Source organism: Syngnathus typhle, linkage group LG6 (assembly GCF_033458585.1).
Source record: "Syngnathus typhle isolate RoL2023-S1 ecotype Sweden linkage group LG6, RoL_Styp_1.0, whole genome shotgun sequence".
In the NCBI taxonomy this organism is placed as follows: domain Eukaryota; kingdom Metazoa; phylum Chordata; class Actinopteri; order Syngnathiformes; family Syngnathidae; genus Syngnathus; species Syngnathus typhle.
Genome location: NC_083743.1, coordinates 12,928,843 through 12,942,767, shown reverse-complemented (window position 1 = coordinate 12,942,767; position 13,925 = coordinate 12,928,843). Strand labels below are relative to the sequence as shown.

Here is a 13,925-nt window from a genome sequence, read left to right as displayed (position 1 = left end):
TTTAATGGTCCTTAACATGCGCTAGGAGGCCAATTAATTAAAAGCACATGTCAAAGGCATTTGTGTGTTTATTAACGCAAACTGTGTGAACGCCGTGCTTTGTGCTTCGTGTGCATGACCGGGGGCGTGCAAGAACATTACAAGGCATTAGTGTCTGAAAATGTATGACATAAGCCACCGAAAAGTGCCAGAAGAAAAATCCAAAAATGTAAACATGATCCAAGGCACTGCAGAGGGCTTTCTATAATAAGTTTTGAAGTAGTTAATGTTTCTACCATAATAACATCAATATTCTTTTTATTCTTACAGCTGAGGTTAGGAGAAAAATGTGAGCACTTAAGACAATTATTGAAGTGGCTAATATATAAAAGGAGACTTAGAAGTTTGTGGTGTGAAGGAACTAGAACACAAACTGAAAATTATTACAGTAAAAATTATGTTTGTTACAGCTGATGACGTTATACTTCTGTCTAGGCACCACAATGGGTGCACATAAAAAGGTGGTCAAAGGTTTGGATACACTTTCTCATAGTTTTAGTGAGAAATGTATGTCTACAGTACAAATTATTTGTATTTTATAGTGCAATTTATATGAACAATTTGACAAAATTACCTTATTACAACAATCACATACACTTATAGGCCACAGGTTAGGTACACCTATATGCAATTTAAGCAGTTTACAAGAGCCGTATCACATTCTGCTTCTGCAAGGACAATAATGTTCAGTTTGATGCAATGAAAATATATTTAAAAAAAGACTCAACATGGTGAGTAATGATGCTCTATTCTAAAAATTAGAATTATAACAATAAAGTTTGATGAACATCTGAACATCATTTTAAAGGAATAATTTTTCTATGCAGCTCTTGTAGCTAGATCAGGAATGGGCAATACTGAGTGGACGCCCAAAATTGCTGATGAACATTCAATTTAGGTCATATATGTATGTTTTCCATGGAAAAAAGATTGGGGTTAAAAGAAATCCTGGAAAATCCAGGTAAAATACAAAATAAAATAAAACATTTTGTCATATTTAGAATTTGTGCCATACATCTGCTAAGGATAACCCCCCCCCCCGCCCCAACTCCCCCCCCCCCACACACACACACATAGACACGCAGTTGCACCGACGACAAATTTTGGCCCCCTTAAGGTTGCTCATTCCTGGTCTACATTTTTCAGATGTTTCTAAAGTTTTGGTGGTGTACGTGCGGCTAGTGCATGTGTATGTGTTCCAATGCCACCATGACAGATGTGTCAGGTGCAGGTACCACCCAACCGGGGTGGAGAGGTTGTTCCGTCGTCGCACAATCAGAAGGATTTCCTGTCTGGGCTTTGCTCGTGAGGAAAGAGGGAATGCCCCAGTTTTCCTCTAGTTATGAGCTACTGTGCCAATATCAGAGGGCACCGAGTCCATCGTCAACCGCTATTGAACCTAATCTGCATAAGAATGTACGACCAATCAGATTACAACGCTCTTTCATCGTTGCATTGCTCAAGAATTATTCAAGAGATGTTTTGGAACGGTACTGCTGCCTAAACCAATAATGTTGGGGAAAACAATTTAACCACTTAAGACAAAATTCCCACAAGTGATCTTATCTGGAAGTTATTGTAGGGTTATAAGGGCCATGTGTTACTCATGTGCCTTTGGGTCATGCTGCCCTTAAAAATCTTGGTGATCATCTTATAAGGCTAAGTACTTGTTCCAGGGTTGTTTGATGAATTCTTTTCTAAAAAACTGGACCGCTGTAAACTAATCTAAATTGTTTCTTCAAGATTGGAAAATTGCCTACGATAACACAACATCGAGATTGCAATGATTATTTGATTATTCCATTTTCTCTGACGTTTATCCTGAATAAGGTCGCGGTCGACTAGTTTCGATCACAGATGACTTAAAAATAACTGAGTTAAGAATGTTTTACTCGACTTTGCAGGTACCTGAGGTGTGTACTGCAGTATTTAGGGTCCACATAATGAATGACTAGCAAAGGGGTTAGGAAATTGTAAGTCACAACTTGCTTTGTGTTGGAATGAAGTCATAGCAATGACAAGTTTTTTCCGTAGTTCCTCCCATGTTAATGACAGTTTTCACAATTGCTCTCTGTGACCTTTAAGAGTGCAATTTTTGCTTCATTTAAAAAACAAACTAGTGAGTGTAATGGGCTACTTCCACCACCCTCTGCTGCGGTTGTGCAATAACTGCTCATGTATTTAATAGCTCAAAGAGCTGATGGAACTGTTTGCATATCGCTTGAAAGAGAAAACACATGCACATTGCTCACACGGGCGACCTCACAAAAGTTAATGACAGCATTCTTTGTAATTGTTTTGGCCAAATCGGTGCATAAACAGTAAACCCCCGAGTCCACGTTATTAGGAAAACTAACACCTGTCACTTGATGTTTGCAGCCAGTTTACAGATTCAAAATAAAATGTTTTAATCTCAAAAAGGTTTTGGACGCTATTCATTCTGATTCAAAAATCCAGTCTCATGAGGGAATAATTTAACTCAAATATTTGAAAGCTGAGCAACAGCAGTGGTATCAACTGTGTGGATCCTGGCAACCTTACATTAGCAAGCATGTGCCAGCTGTCTTGTGCTGCTATCTTGTCACCCCTTCTACTGCCTCTTGGGTGAAGAAGGGTGACAGTGTGAGGAACATGTAATCTTCCAAAAATGTACGCACTCATCTTATCGTAACACTTTAACCTGAGCCTACGTTCTGACAGAGGATATGTATAAACCACGCGCTGGAAAAGTGGACGTCATGGTGGTGTTCAGGTGATTTGTGTTGGTTCACGCGGTCCTAATTGAACCTGAAGGGGGACACTTTTGATCTTGCGTTCACACAGTGTAAAAGAAAAACACGCAGCATGGTGTATCACTTTCTGCCAAATTCCCAAACACACTAAACTAGATAAGTCCCGGCAGTTTTTACGCCAAGCAGTGTAAAAAAATATAATCAGAGCCCAATAACCACATATAATAAACAATAATGCACTATGAAAAGCTCAGTCCAAAGCACCGGCCTGAACCCTGCGACACCTTTCACAGTAGTCATGGCGGTAAGAAAATCTATTTGCCATAACTTTAATGGCCTCTGGCTACTACTGTAGACATTTCAGCCAGAGGACATTAGCTTTAATGTAAAATTGAATACTCTGGATAAAACTTTCAAATCCACCAGGACTTATCCAGTACAGAACTAGTGCCAAGCAGAAATAAATGTTCATAGCAGTTCTTTCACAAGAGCCAAGCCGAGCCAAGCCAAGCCAAGCCAAGCCATTCAAGGCTTTTAAGCAGGCTCCTGGCCACAGGAGTGAAGTCACAGAGCCGCTACACGTCATCAAACGGAAATGCCTTTGTAAATGCAGCACTTGAAGGCAGAAGAGAGAAACCAGTTTTGTGATCTCTGATAATGGTTTCTCTGATTGCAGAGTGGACCTGATTTGCAATGTGATCCCAGTGCATCACTTGGATCCAATAAATTGTGGCCGCCTCTCACGCAAGCCGAAATTGGATTGAGACCTGGATTCACAAGTCTCTATCAATAAAGCCTGAAGCACTGCTGACCTTGGGAATCAAGTTTTGGGAATTAACCAAAAGCCCTGAGCTAATGTTGGAATCCCTCACATTTTTCAAGGCTATGCTCTACAATCTGCAGTGATTGGTTCAAATGAGCCAAAGCAACTTCCAGTAGTGTGAAACTGGCCCAATTGCAATTAGGATTGTGAAATTCCCATTGTCCCTTATGTAAACTGAATTGTGGCAAGCAGACTTTGCGTCAATCATTAGACGGTTCAGAAACTTTAGTTTGTCCCCACTAAACGTGACCATGATAAATGCTTGTAACACAATGCATTCTCAGTTTTATGGAAACTGTTAAAATATTTCAACTTTCTGTTTAAGACAGAACTGGAAGAATTAAAAAGTTAATTGGTCTGTTTGTTTTCAATTGTCTTGCCAAATCTACCTGATACTTTGTATTTGTGATCCAAATAAATATTGTATTCAGTCCCACCATATGGTTTTCTAACAAGGCAGTGGACATATTCATTAACAAATCCTTTCCCAGTTGTTTCCCAGGGGATCATAAATCATTTACACTTGTCGATGGAAAACATTCAGACGTGCTTTTTGCTCAATAATAATTCAAGCAAGTGCAAGGACTCTGAACACATAAAACAAGTCCAATGGAGTGCTAATAATGTTCATGTTATTCATATATACTTGACCCTAGGACTAGGCTCAGAGATCCCCGCCCCCATTAGCTTTAGTGCGCACACAGATGGAGTTGGTTTGAGAGCATTATGATGTTATGGGTGGATTTAATAAGGACTTTGAATACGTTCGGCCAATACTGATAATTACAGCTCTTTGACGTGCTCCATAGTATGATGTGAAACCCATGTAAGAATCAAAGCAGCCATCTTGCAGGAAAAAGACACTTTATATGGATTCATCATGTTCTTGTAGTCTAACAATCGAATCCCTCTACATCTGAAATGTCACGTGGACCCCCCGAGAAAAAGGATGAGGGCAAGCATTCAGAGAGCCTGAACCTCTGTCAAGGAAGCTGTGTTTCCACATAATCCTTACAATCCTGTTGGGAAAGGGAGGGACCACCAGAATTCTGCGTGAAAAATGCTTGATGATTGATGACCTCTAAATTTAATAGTTCCTCTATTGGCACATGTTTCATACCTCCACTGAGATGAGTGGAAAAAAAACATCCAGCTAAGAACCGAACATTTGTGCACATGCATGCAATGGATTTTGATTTGGACGATTGTGTACCTAGTTTAGATGTGACTGTTTTTCATTGGTGGGCTGACAGACAGAAAGCTCAAGCAAATAAAAGTGGCGTAAAATGGGATGAAAAGTAAACTCACAGACTGAGTGAGAGTGGGAGGAAAGGCATGCACACACACACAATGTCTTTCTGTGTCTGAAACAGATAAGCTGGAAGTCAAACGGCTCTTGAGATGAACTCTTTCAAATGGCATGGTTTTACTAGGCGCTGGGGATTCTTGGTAGACCTTGGCACATTCAACCTGTCAATGAGGACACACATATTCTCCTTGTGTCCACATGGCCGAGAGTCCATCAATGACCATTGATGATGTTTAGTTTATAACGAAAAATGTGGATTCAAACAAGAATATTAGTAACTACTGAAGAAAGTACTGCATAGTGACAGCATGTGGAGTGGCTGTTGCTTCTGTTTAGCATCAAATCGATGATAAAACAGTCAATGAGTCAGCTGGGACTTGTGATACAGAGAGCACCAAGAGAAATAGCAGCCACAAGTAGTATTTATGTTTGTAAATTAGTTTGAACATAATCCTCCGTCCAATCAAATAAGATCCAATACAAGAGCGATTCAGCTCTAAAAGGATAATGATGATTGGTTTTGAGTTACTGATGATGTGGTAGCCATTTGACTTTAGAGCAGGCAGCATCGACTTTTCAATTATTCAAAATTCCAGTTTACTCTAAAAAAAGGCCCTCTCTGATCCAACGCTTTTGATAATGCAGATGTACATTATACTGTGCTGTACAGCAAATATAGAATCAAAAGACCATGAAGGTGTGATTTCAAATGAGAAAGTGACGCAAAGAATTCACAAGGGATTGGATTATGACTTACTTTAGCGGTGAGTGAGACAAAAAGTGTAGAGGTGTTACAATTAATTAATATGTGCATTTTATGAAGTTTAAAACAGTCAATTTGAAATAACGTCCCAATGTCAAATGATAGGATGGAGATTTAAACTTGTTTTTTTTTCCAGCCGATTCGTTGATTAATCGACAAATAATCAAATGATAAAATAATTATTGAAATAATCATTAGCTGCTATCCTAATTTTTTTTATACAATATATAAGAGATCCTCTTCTAAATCAGGATTATACATCTTTGGCTGGATTTTGCAGTAATCCACCTCGCATGCTTGAAGTATACAGTGTGACACACTTTGCAAGCATGCAGAGATAATTTCTTTATTGGAGTGGTGAGACAAGAATTTTGGATCATTGTCAAAGTTCTTTGCTTGGAAATGATTCAGCACACTTGTTATCAGAGCATACTATTAGAAGCACAAAATATTTTATAGACACACCCATTACATTTTACTCCAAACTGCAGAAAATAAAATAAGGATGAATGAATTATGGACTGTTTGTAGGTGCCGAAATGTTAACTGTAAAAATCTGTCAATGGTTAGATTTTAATGTGTTTAGCATATCTATTGAAGGCCAGGAAACCACGGACCTCCATCTTCAATTTATTAGCAACATGTATATAGATACACTGCCAAAAAAGAAAGTATGAACAAGAATGTGTTTATCAACTGAGGTTTGATTTCACAACTTGCCAGGGATTCAAAGTAAACAGAACATAAGACAAGAATAATAATATACAATGTTCATAAATGCTGAATATGATCATATTAATTTGTATTTGAATTAGAATCAAAAAGCGACAATTATGAATAATTTAGGAATGTCATTGAAATTTTATCCTAAAGTTTTTTTTTTCTACAGAAAGAAACATCACAAGCTTTGCACCTGCTCTTCCACAAGAGTTGCATTGACCTGTGACACATGCTTACCTCCTTGCAGAGTGGGCTGAATCGCTGCTACGAGGAAGAGTCCATGGAGGAGCAGCCGAACCTTTCCGTTAGCCATCTCGCTCCCAAATGCACCACCCCTCTCCAGATGAGCCGGTTTTATTCTGCGCTACCTAATTAACACAAGTTGAGCAGTGGTGCGGAATAAAGGACAACGATATGGGATTCAAAGAAGGCAAAAGCTCTGTTTCAATGGAGCACTTGCTTTTTTTCCTTCCTCCCTGTCTGTTGTTGCTGTTTTTATTCTGGTCACTCTTGCCAGCAGTACTAGTGCTCTTGCCAGCAAGGACAGGAGGGGGGGTGGAGGTGGTGGGTGGACACATTTTGTGCGAGAGAGAAAGTCCCCCATCAAGAAGGAATTGAACTATTTGCCAAACACTTGCTTGGATACAAAGCATACTTATCTGAGAGCGTCAGCTACAAGACTGAGGAGCAGCGACCCACACACAGCCTGACAATTACCTCTCGAAATGGTTTCACATTTTCACCTGCTTATATTTGTCGTCTTAACATTTGTTACTAGGGAAAAGTAACTAAATACGAGACCTTATGAAGTCACGAGGAAGCAGCAATCAGAGAGGGACATCGTGACTGGCAGTGCACATGTGAAAAGCCGTCGTGGAGGTAGTGAGGACACTATTGGCATCAAGTACAGATAGGGATGCCAGATGAATGAAACAGCAACCTGCTTGTCTCATGCTGTAATCCTCATTTTACTACAGTAATGGCAACTGTCAGTCTGATAACAAGAATCATTAGTTGAGGCAGCGGGACTTTAGTTCACTGCGGTATTTAAAGGACTCGAAAGAGCGGAGTATAAACACATTGTGCTTGTGAATCATTTCAAAAGCACGGTGTGCAACGTGTTGCCAGAATCTGATGACCTGCGTGAGGATCAGAAGTCACCAGTATCATCCAAACCAACCAAGGGAATAATTTGGGCAGTTACATGGCTAGGAAATGAGAAACGAGCATACATTCATCCCCACATTTGACACTCTTGATTTATTTAGGGGAAAACATGGTTGGTTGTCACCCCAGTTGGCTGTCACACACGTTATATTTTAGCACCAGAGGGCGTTGTCGCTCATATTGTGCGATGGAAATTTACAGAAATGGGATCAGGGCTATCTTCTCTGGATTAAAATTGCTGAATTCCAGGATATGGGACTTTTTGTGTTTTTTCTGTTAAATTGTAAACATTCAGCTCTTCCTGTTATACTTTGGCGAATGGATTTATAATAAAAACAATATTCTCCTTAAACTATCTGCTCCTGTCATTGACAGTCCAGGTGCTGTGGAGATGTGGCACACCTTGAAAGTCTGCAGTCGCCGCCCAGTGTGTCTGCGCTGTTACATCTGCCCCTGCCCGAATACCCCCTCCCACAAATTTTTTGGAGTGATTGTTGTTTATGTCTCCTATTCATGTGGCAGAGTTGGTTTCTTTCCAATCCCATACTGTGCCCCTTCCTTATAGAATCTTAAGATTGGGACTTGTTTCCCCCTCCCATCCCCTTTCCTTACGTTTTTCGTTTTCATATGAAAAAAACGGAGCACTGTTTTGGCGACGTGTCAGGCCTCTCCATTCTGTCTCTCTACTGGTCCTTTTTATTTTAAGTGAATTTTGTTATTCTGTTCTCTTACATGCACAAATTAGGTGTTTTATTCTGATGATTAGTCGAGGGAACTTTACAAGTATATGGAAAGTTATCCACAACGGTACTGAGTCAAGTTGTGACTGTCGTTAGCGTTGAATTTCCCTGATAGACGATAAATTAGTGGACAGTATTGCAAAGTCAAATTTATAAATGTCACTTTTATATTTATACAGAGCATTCTAATATTAATATGCAATTTGCACTTACTACGTCACCATTGCGTCACAGCAGTACATCCATTCCAAACACCACAACTACTAGACTCAAAATCCTTGCGTTAGTCAGGAAATACCTCAGTGCTGACAAGAATGTCATTGTCCATATTTTTGTGAACATTTTGGGGTTTAAACTAGACGAGACGGAGTAGAGGTACTTTTTATTGGCAAATGTTGGAGACAGTGTTATTACTCCAACTGACACAAATCTGACAGAGTTCCATGATGCTCGAAAGCTAATGGGATGGGCTTTCCAAAATATACAGCATTCGTCATAGTAGTGGCATCCGCTGTTAGTGTTCATACTTCCTCATGCTGATTTATGTAAATTTGAGCCAAAACTTCACTGTTCAGACTAAATACACGATGTGTTGTACTTTGATTATGAGGTGAGAACTCACGTAGGTCTTCTCCAGTACACTCCAAATCTATTTGAGATCACTTCAATGACCCTGTTTGATGATTGTGTTATGAATCATAATCTACATTTATTATGTATATATGAAGCTGCAGGTATTCTTGTGCTTTATGGAATGATTTTACACAATTGTTTATTTTTTTCAGCATAAACACTTTTGCCATTTTCAAACTGTGATTATGGATCGCACCATGTTTAGGTCCCCTGAATTATGATAAACAAGTTGGTGACAATATGTCACTCTCAAGCTAAGTCTAAGTGTTCCTACAAAGTGATAAATAGTCAAGAACAAAGAAAACAGATTAGGGAAGCCACTGTTGGGTATGGCGGTAGAGCACAACGTTTAGACAACAGTCTCTGACCGTTAATTATTTTAGCCATAATTCCAAAAATGAAATATGGTAATGCATGCATCGTTTTTGGGATGTATTTTTTTCCAGCTGGTGTATCCATTTTTACTGGGAAGATGAGATGGATGGAGCCAGAACTAATCCAATTAGAGCACAGAACCTTGAGGAGATTCAGTGTCAATTTGTCATGTTATTAATTATAATCCACTATATCATGAAAATGATAGTGAATGTCATTTTGAGGTAAAATAAGTGCATATTGTTACCTTAACACAATTCACGAGTCACTGAATTTAGAATAAAAATATTCTGCATTAAGTTTCTGTTTTGATCCGATTTTTCCAGCAGTAATTTGTTTCGTTTAGATATTTTTTTTCTATAAGTGCGACATTCATAAATGACGCCTTATTTAAACATAGCGAGCATGACATAATTGCAAATAAGGTGGCAGAGTGAATACATAAAAAATGTTCGCAGACTTGGTTGTTAACTTTGTAGAAGTGTTATATACTTTCACAGAATTTACGACATTTAATCAAACAATTCAACTCATTTTACTCACAAAGTCCCACTGCAGCAGGTTACCGCATTTTTAGCCAATCACAACTTGTGCCGCACGACATTCCGAACACAAACATAGCGTGAAATAACAAGCTTGTATGATTGCAGTAAATCATGAATCAGAAACAAAAACACAGGGAGGGCATTGACCAAATGTTATAGTCTGCATGTGACCATTCTTTCCATGTTTGATTTGTGACAAATTGGACCAGCTGAGTTGAGGCGCAAGTGTATTCTGGACGAGAAAAGTGTTTGTCTTCATTCATTCGCTCGCTACTTAAGCTCAGTCTGGTCTCCTTCCTTTAGGCAAAGTTGAATGTTGGTTTTGTCAAAAAGGCTCTGATTAAACGGAACAGCGAAGGATTGGGGGAGGTCAGACTGGACTTTATAGCAGGGTAAATTAGACTTCTTTATGGCTGTCATGTTTCTGTAATGGAATATTGGTATTTACATTGACCATGCATTATTATTATGCTTGTGTGTAAAGCATGAAACAACATTCTTTAGTCAATAGACTCTTTCTTTCCGACACAAGCATTATGCATGAACATGAGGTCATGTGGGATCGAGCCAACATCTGCTCCTCGAACAGAAACACATTACCTTTATTAGTAACATCTACAGACATTGGACTTTCATGCCTGTGTTGGTTCCATGTTCAAATGACAAGTGCACTTGTACAGATGGTGTTGTTTTCCCTCTGAGTTGTGTACTTCTCGTAGCATTAGTGGAAATTGCTGTGTAACACTCCACATATGGGTTGCTATCTATACAATGAGCTCTTGTTCCCTGGAAGAATGTTTCCTGTTGAGTGCTGCGCTGGATAATTATCACACAGATTATCAGCAAGTGACATTAAGCCCACTTTGCCGGACGGCTCGAGTTCAACACAGTCACCTTTCCGCAAAGTGGTACATTTGAATTTGGTTGCTGCTTTTTGGCAACTGGACTCATGCATCCCCACGTGGGCAAATAATCTTTTGATCTACGAGTGAAAACGATTCCCGTAAACTGCTTTAATTTTTCCGAAACGTACGAGGCAGTGCCGTGGTCTTTGGCAGGTGGACACTTTGCAGGGAAAAGCACATACTGCCAGGTGACAATGTGCCATGCCACAAAATATGTAGACTTTCTTTTAATGAATGGCGAAGTAGCAGACAAGCAGACTGGCCCATTTTCAAAGTGTGATATACTCACCCAGACAAGACTCCGGATGGGGGAGTGAACATCAGGCACCAGGGGAAAACTGATGAGTTCTTGTTAGGGCCAGACCTGGCCACGGGGTGACTCATTTTTGGCAGGAGCATTTTCAAGAACAACCTGCAGGACAGACATGAATGCAATTGAGCAGAACATCCAAGTTTCTTATGAGCCCAACTTGTTTAATAAATGTGATTATACTTAATATCCGGCCAAGGAAAAGAACTCACGGAATCAAGGACTGTATGCACGTCATAATAGTTATTATTGATTATTTATTTGAGTCATAAAAAGGTTTCAAAATGGGACTTCAAAATAAATGTCTTTATTCAGACCAAAATTAAACTTTAGGATTAAAAGTAGAAAGATGGAAGTTTCCCCTTTGGGTCCCTTAAAAGTGGCTAGAGTTTGTAGTTTTGGCTGCTCACTATGATTAAGTGTTACGAATTAGGCTTTGACTCTGAGATATATCATGTACGTATCACGTAAACATGCGATCATAGAGCTGCTACATTGAAGAAGACCGATCATTTTTGTTCGTATAATGAGGTCAATCCCAGTCATTAAGCATCAAACAAAGTCCAGAAAATTCCATAAGCAAATGTAAAAAAACAATTTGCCCAACACCATAGTATTTAATGCTTTAATGATTATAGAATGTCTAATTTTAGCCTTATCATAGTTCTCAGGCTTTTGGTTAAAGCTATCAGATTGTCTGAAACAGAGAAGAAATTCTTTGGCAGTTTCGACACTGACGACATGGCTTTTCATCATGTCACTTGATGTCCAGTGAAAGACACACTTAAGATATCGTAGTCATTAAGTGCGATGGTGACAAGCCATTGTGAGGGTAACTTAAGACATGGGAAAACTTGCTCCTAAAACAGTGACGTTATCATAAGAGGATAACAGTAACATTTCCTGCTCCATCACAATTTGGAAACATACATTGTGTGGAAACTGTAGGGTAGAATTTGACTGCAGTGCTTAACCCACTTCTTGGTAATGCTTAAGTAGTGTTACGTTCATTTCCCTCAAACACACTTCCTTCACATTGTTAAAACTTCCTTATGCTGCCCCTGAATGGAATTATTAGGGCCAATAGAAGAAGGAATGTACCGCACAAGTTTTTTGTGTGAGAAATTAAGCAATTACATTTGATGAATACAATAGAACCACTAAAGTCAGTTGCTGAATGCTGCTTTACGTGCAATGAAAATTATCGAAACGCAAAGATTCCAAGTTGAAACTAATGCCGTCATATTTTTTTAACATATTTTCCGGACTATGAGGCGCACCTTAAAACCTAAAAGTTTCTCGAAAGCCAACAGTGCGCTTTATAGTCCGGTGCGCCTTATATATGGACCAAATTCCTAAATTTAAACTGGCCCGAAGCATTGTGTCATGAAATCAATCATAAGTGGCCCGCTGAAGACTATGAATCATGCATGAATCAAAAACACTATGGATTATTATTTTGTGATTATAAAGTAATTTGTTGCGTCTGAAGTTGAAGTAAAAAAGATAAAATGGAGAATGATTTGATTTGGATTAAAAATCTGACATGATGCATTAATGCTTTATAGTCCGGTGCGCCTTATATAAGGACAAAGTTTTAAAATGGGCCATTCATTGAAGGTGCGCCTTATAGTCCGGTGCGCTTTATAGTCTGGAAAATACGGTAATATCAATAGGTGGGAAGCTGGATATGTCTTTCTCCCAGGCTGAGAGCTAAAATGGTGGTCAAGCCGGTGCCTTTTCTTAGGAATGTGTTGCAAAAATATAAAAGCAAAATTGGGAGAACTGAGCGTTCATGGCTCTATAGCTGAGGTTTCTTGTCATAACCTGTCATCGTGCGTGCCGTCGGGTCAAAATTGTGTGTGACTTTTAGGGCAATGAAACGCATTGACTTTTCAGCTGCCGAGGCCTTTTCCGGACCTTTTATTGGCCACATTGTTGTTCTCACATTCAGATAACTTTAGGTTGGCATGTTCATTTCTGGATGTGGATGTTGGCACGGAGATATGGATGTTTAATGAGACACAACCACTGCATCATGTATGTGAACGGTCCTCTGAAAGGGTTCAGGAAGGGCTTGGCATCATTGTTCTCTAATACGTCTAATGTAAGTGAGATTGTTGTGACTGGAGAAATGAAAACAACCCAGTTTTCCCAACACAGCGCTTGTTCTGCAGCTCTTTTTGGTCTGCTCAGCATGTGGAGACATTGAGTATAATCAGATGTCCACCCTTTCATTTTATCTTATTTAAATCATTAATTGAATTAATAATATAAAGTATTGAGGGTGATCCTTTAATGTTTCACGCCCTGATAGACTTTTATCATAATACCATGAATAAATTACAATTTGACATATAGTTAAAGCTTGATTTGCTGTAATATTTTATCACTGTAGAGCAATAAAGAGGGATGTTTGTTTAGAAAACAAATGTTCAGAACCAAAAGAACAAACTTGCATAGAAAAGATGTTTTCTTAGTTTCAGTAGGTCTCACTCAGAAAACAACTTTCATCTTTATAGCAGAGAAGGGATTTTTCTGTTTTGTAACCCAAATAAATCGAGTGAAAATTTGTGGGTATAGTTTCATCTGGATCACATTTAGTCATTTTCTTTCAAGCAGTTGTCAACGAGAGATTTAAAAAAAAGAATGTTACAAGAGAGATATACGGTACTTCAAGATGTGGCCAAAAGATATTTAATTCATCATGAAATGCAAAGTTCAAGATTTAAAAATAACCTCATTATTCTTATTATTCATTATATGCTTTATAAATCAAAGAAAGTGGGAAATATGAGCACATAAACTGAGTTAAGGGAAAACTTTAAGAAAATGAATAAATTATCCAGTGGAAATGAGGACTG

General features: G+C 38.8%; 1 protein-coding gene across 7 annotated transcripts in view; it reads right to left on the bottom strand.

Moving 5' to 3' along the window:
• elna (elastin a) overlaps positions 1-6,898 on the bottom strand; it is a 37,293-nt gene extending 30,395 nt beyond the window's left edge. For 5 of the 7 annotated variants that reach the window (XM_061280927.1, XM_061280931.1, XM_061280932.1 and 2 more), the window contains exon 1: positions 6,624-6,898. In XM_061280927.1, coding sequence (XP_061136911.1) covers positions 6,624-6,699 — 76 coding nt within the window. In that variant the 5' untranslated portion in view covers positions 6,700-6,898. The remainder of the gene's footprint in view (positions 1-6,623) is intronic. The other 2 variants (XM_061280930.1, XM_061280929.1) reach the window with 1 other exon arrangement.
• Between the last annotated feature and the right edge of the window lie 7,027 nt (positions 6,899-13,925).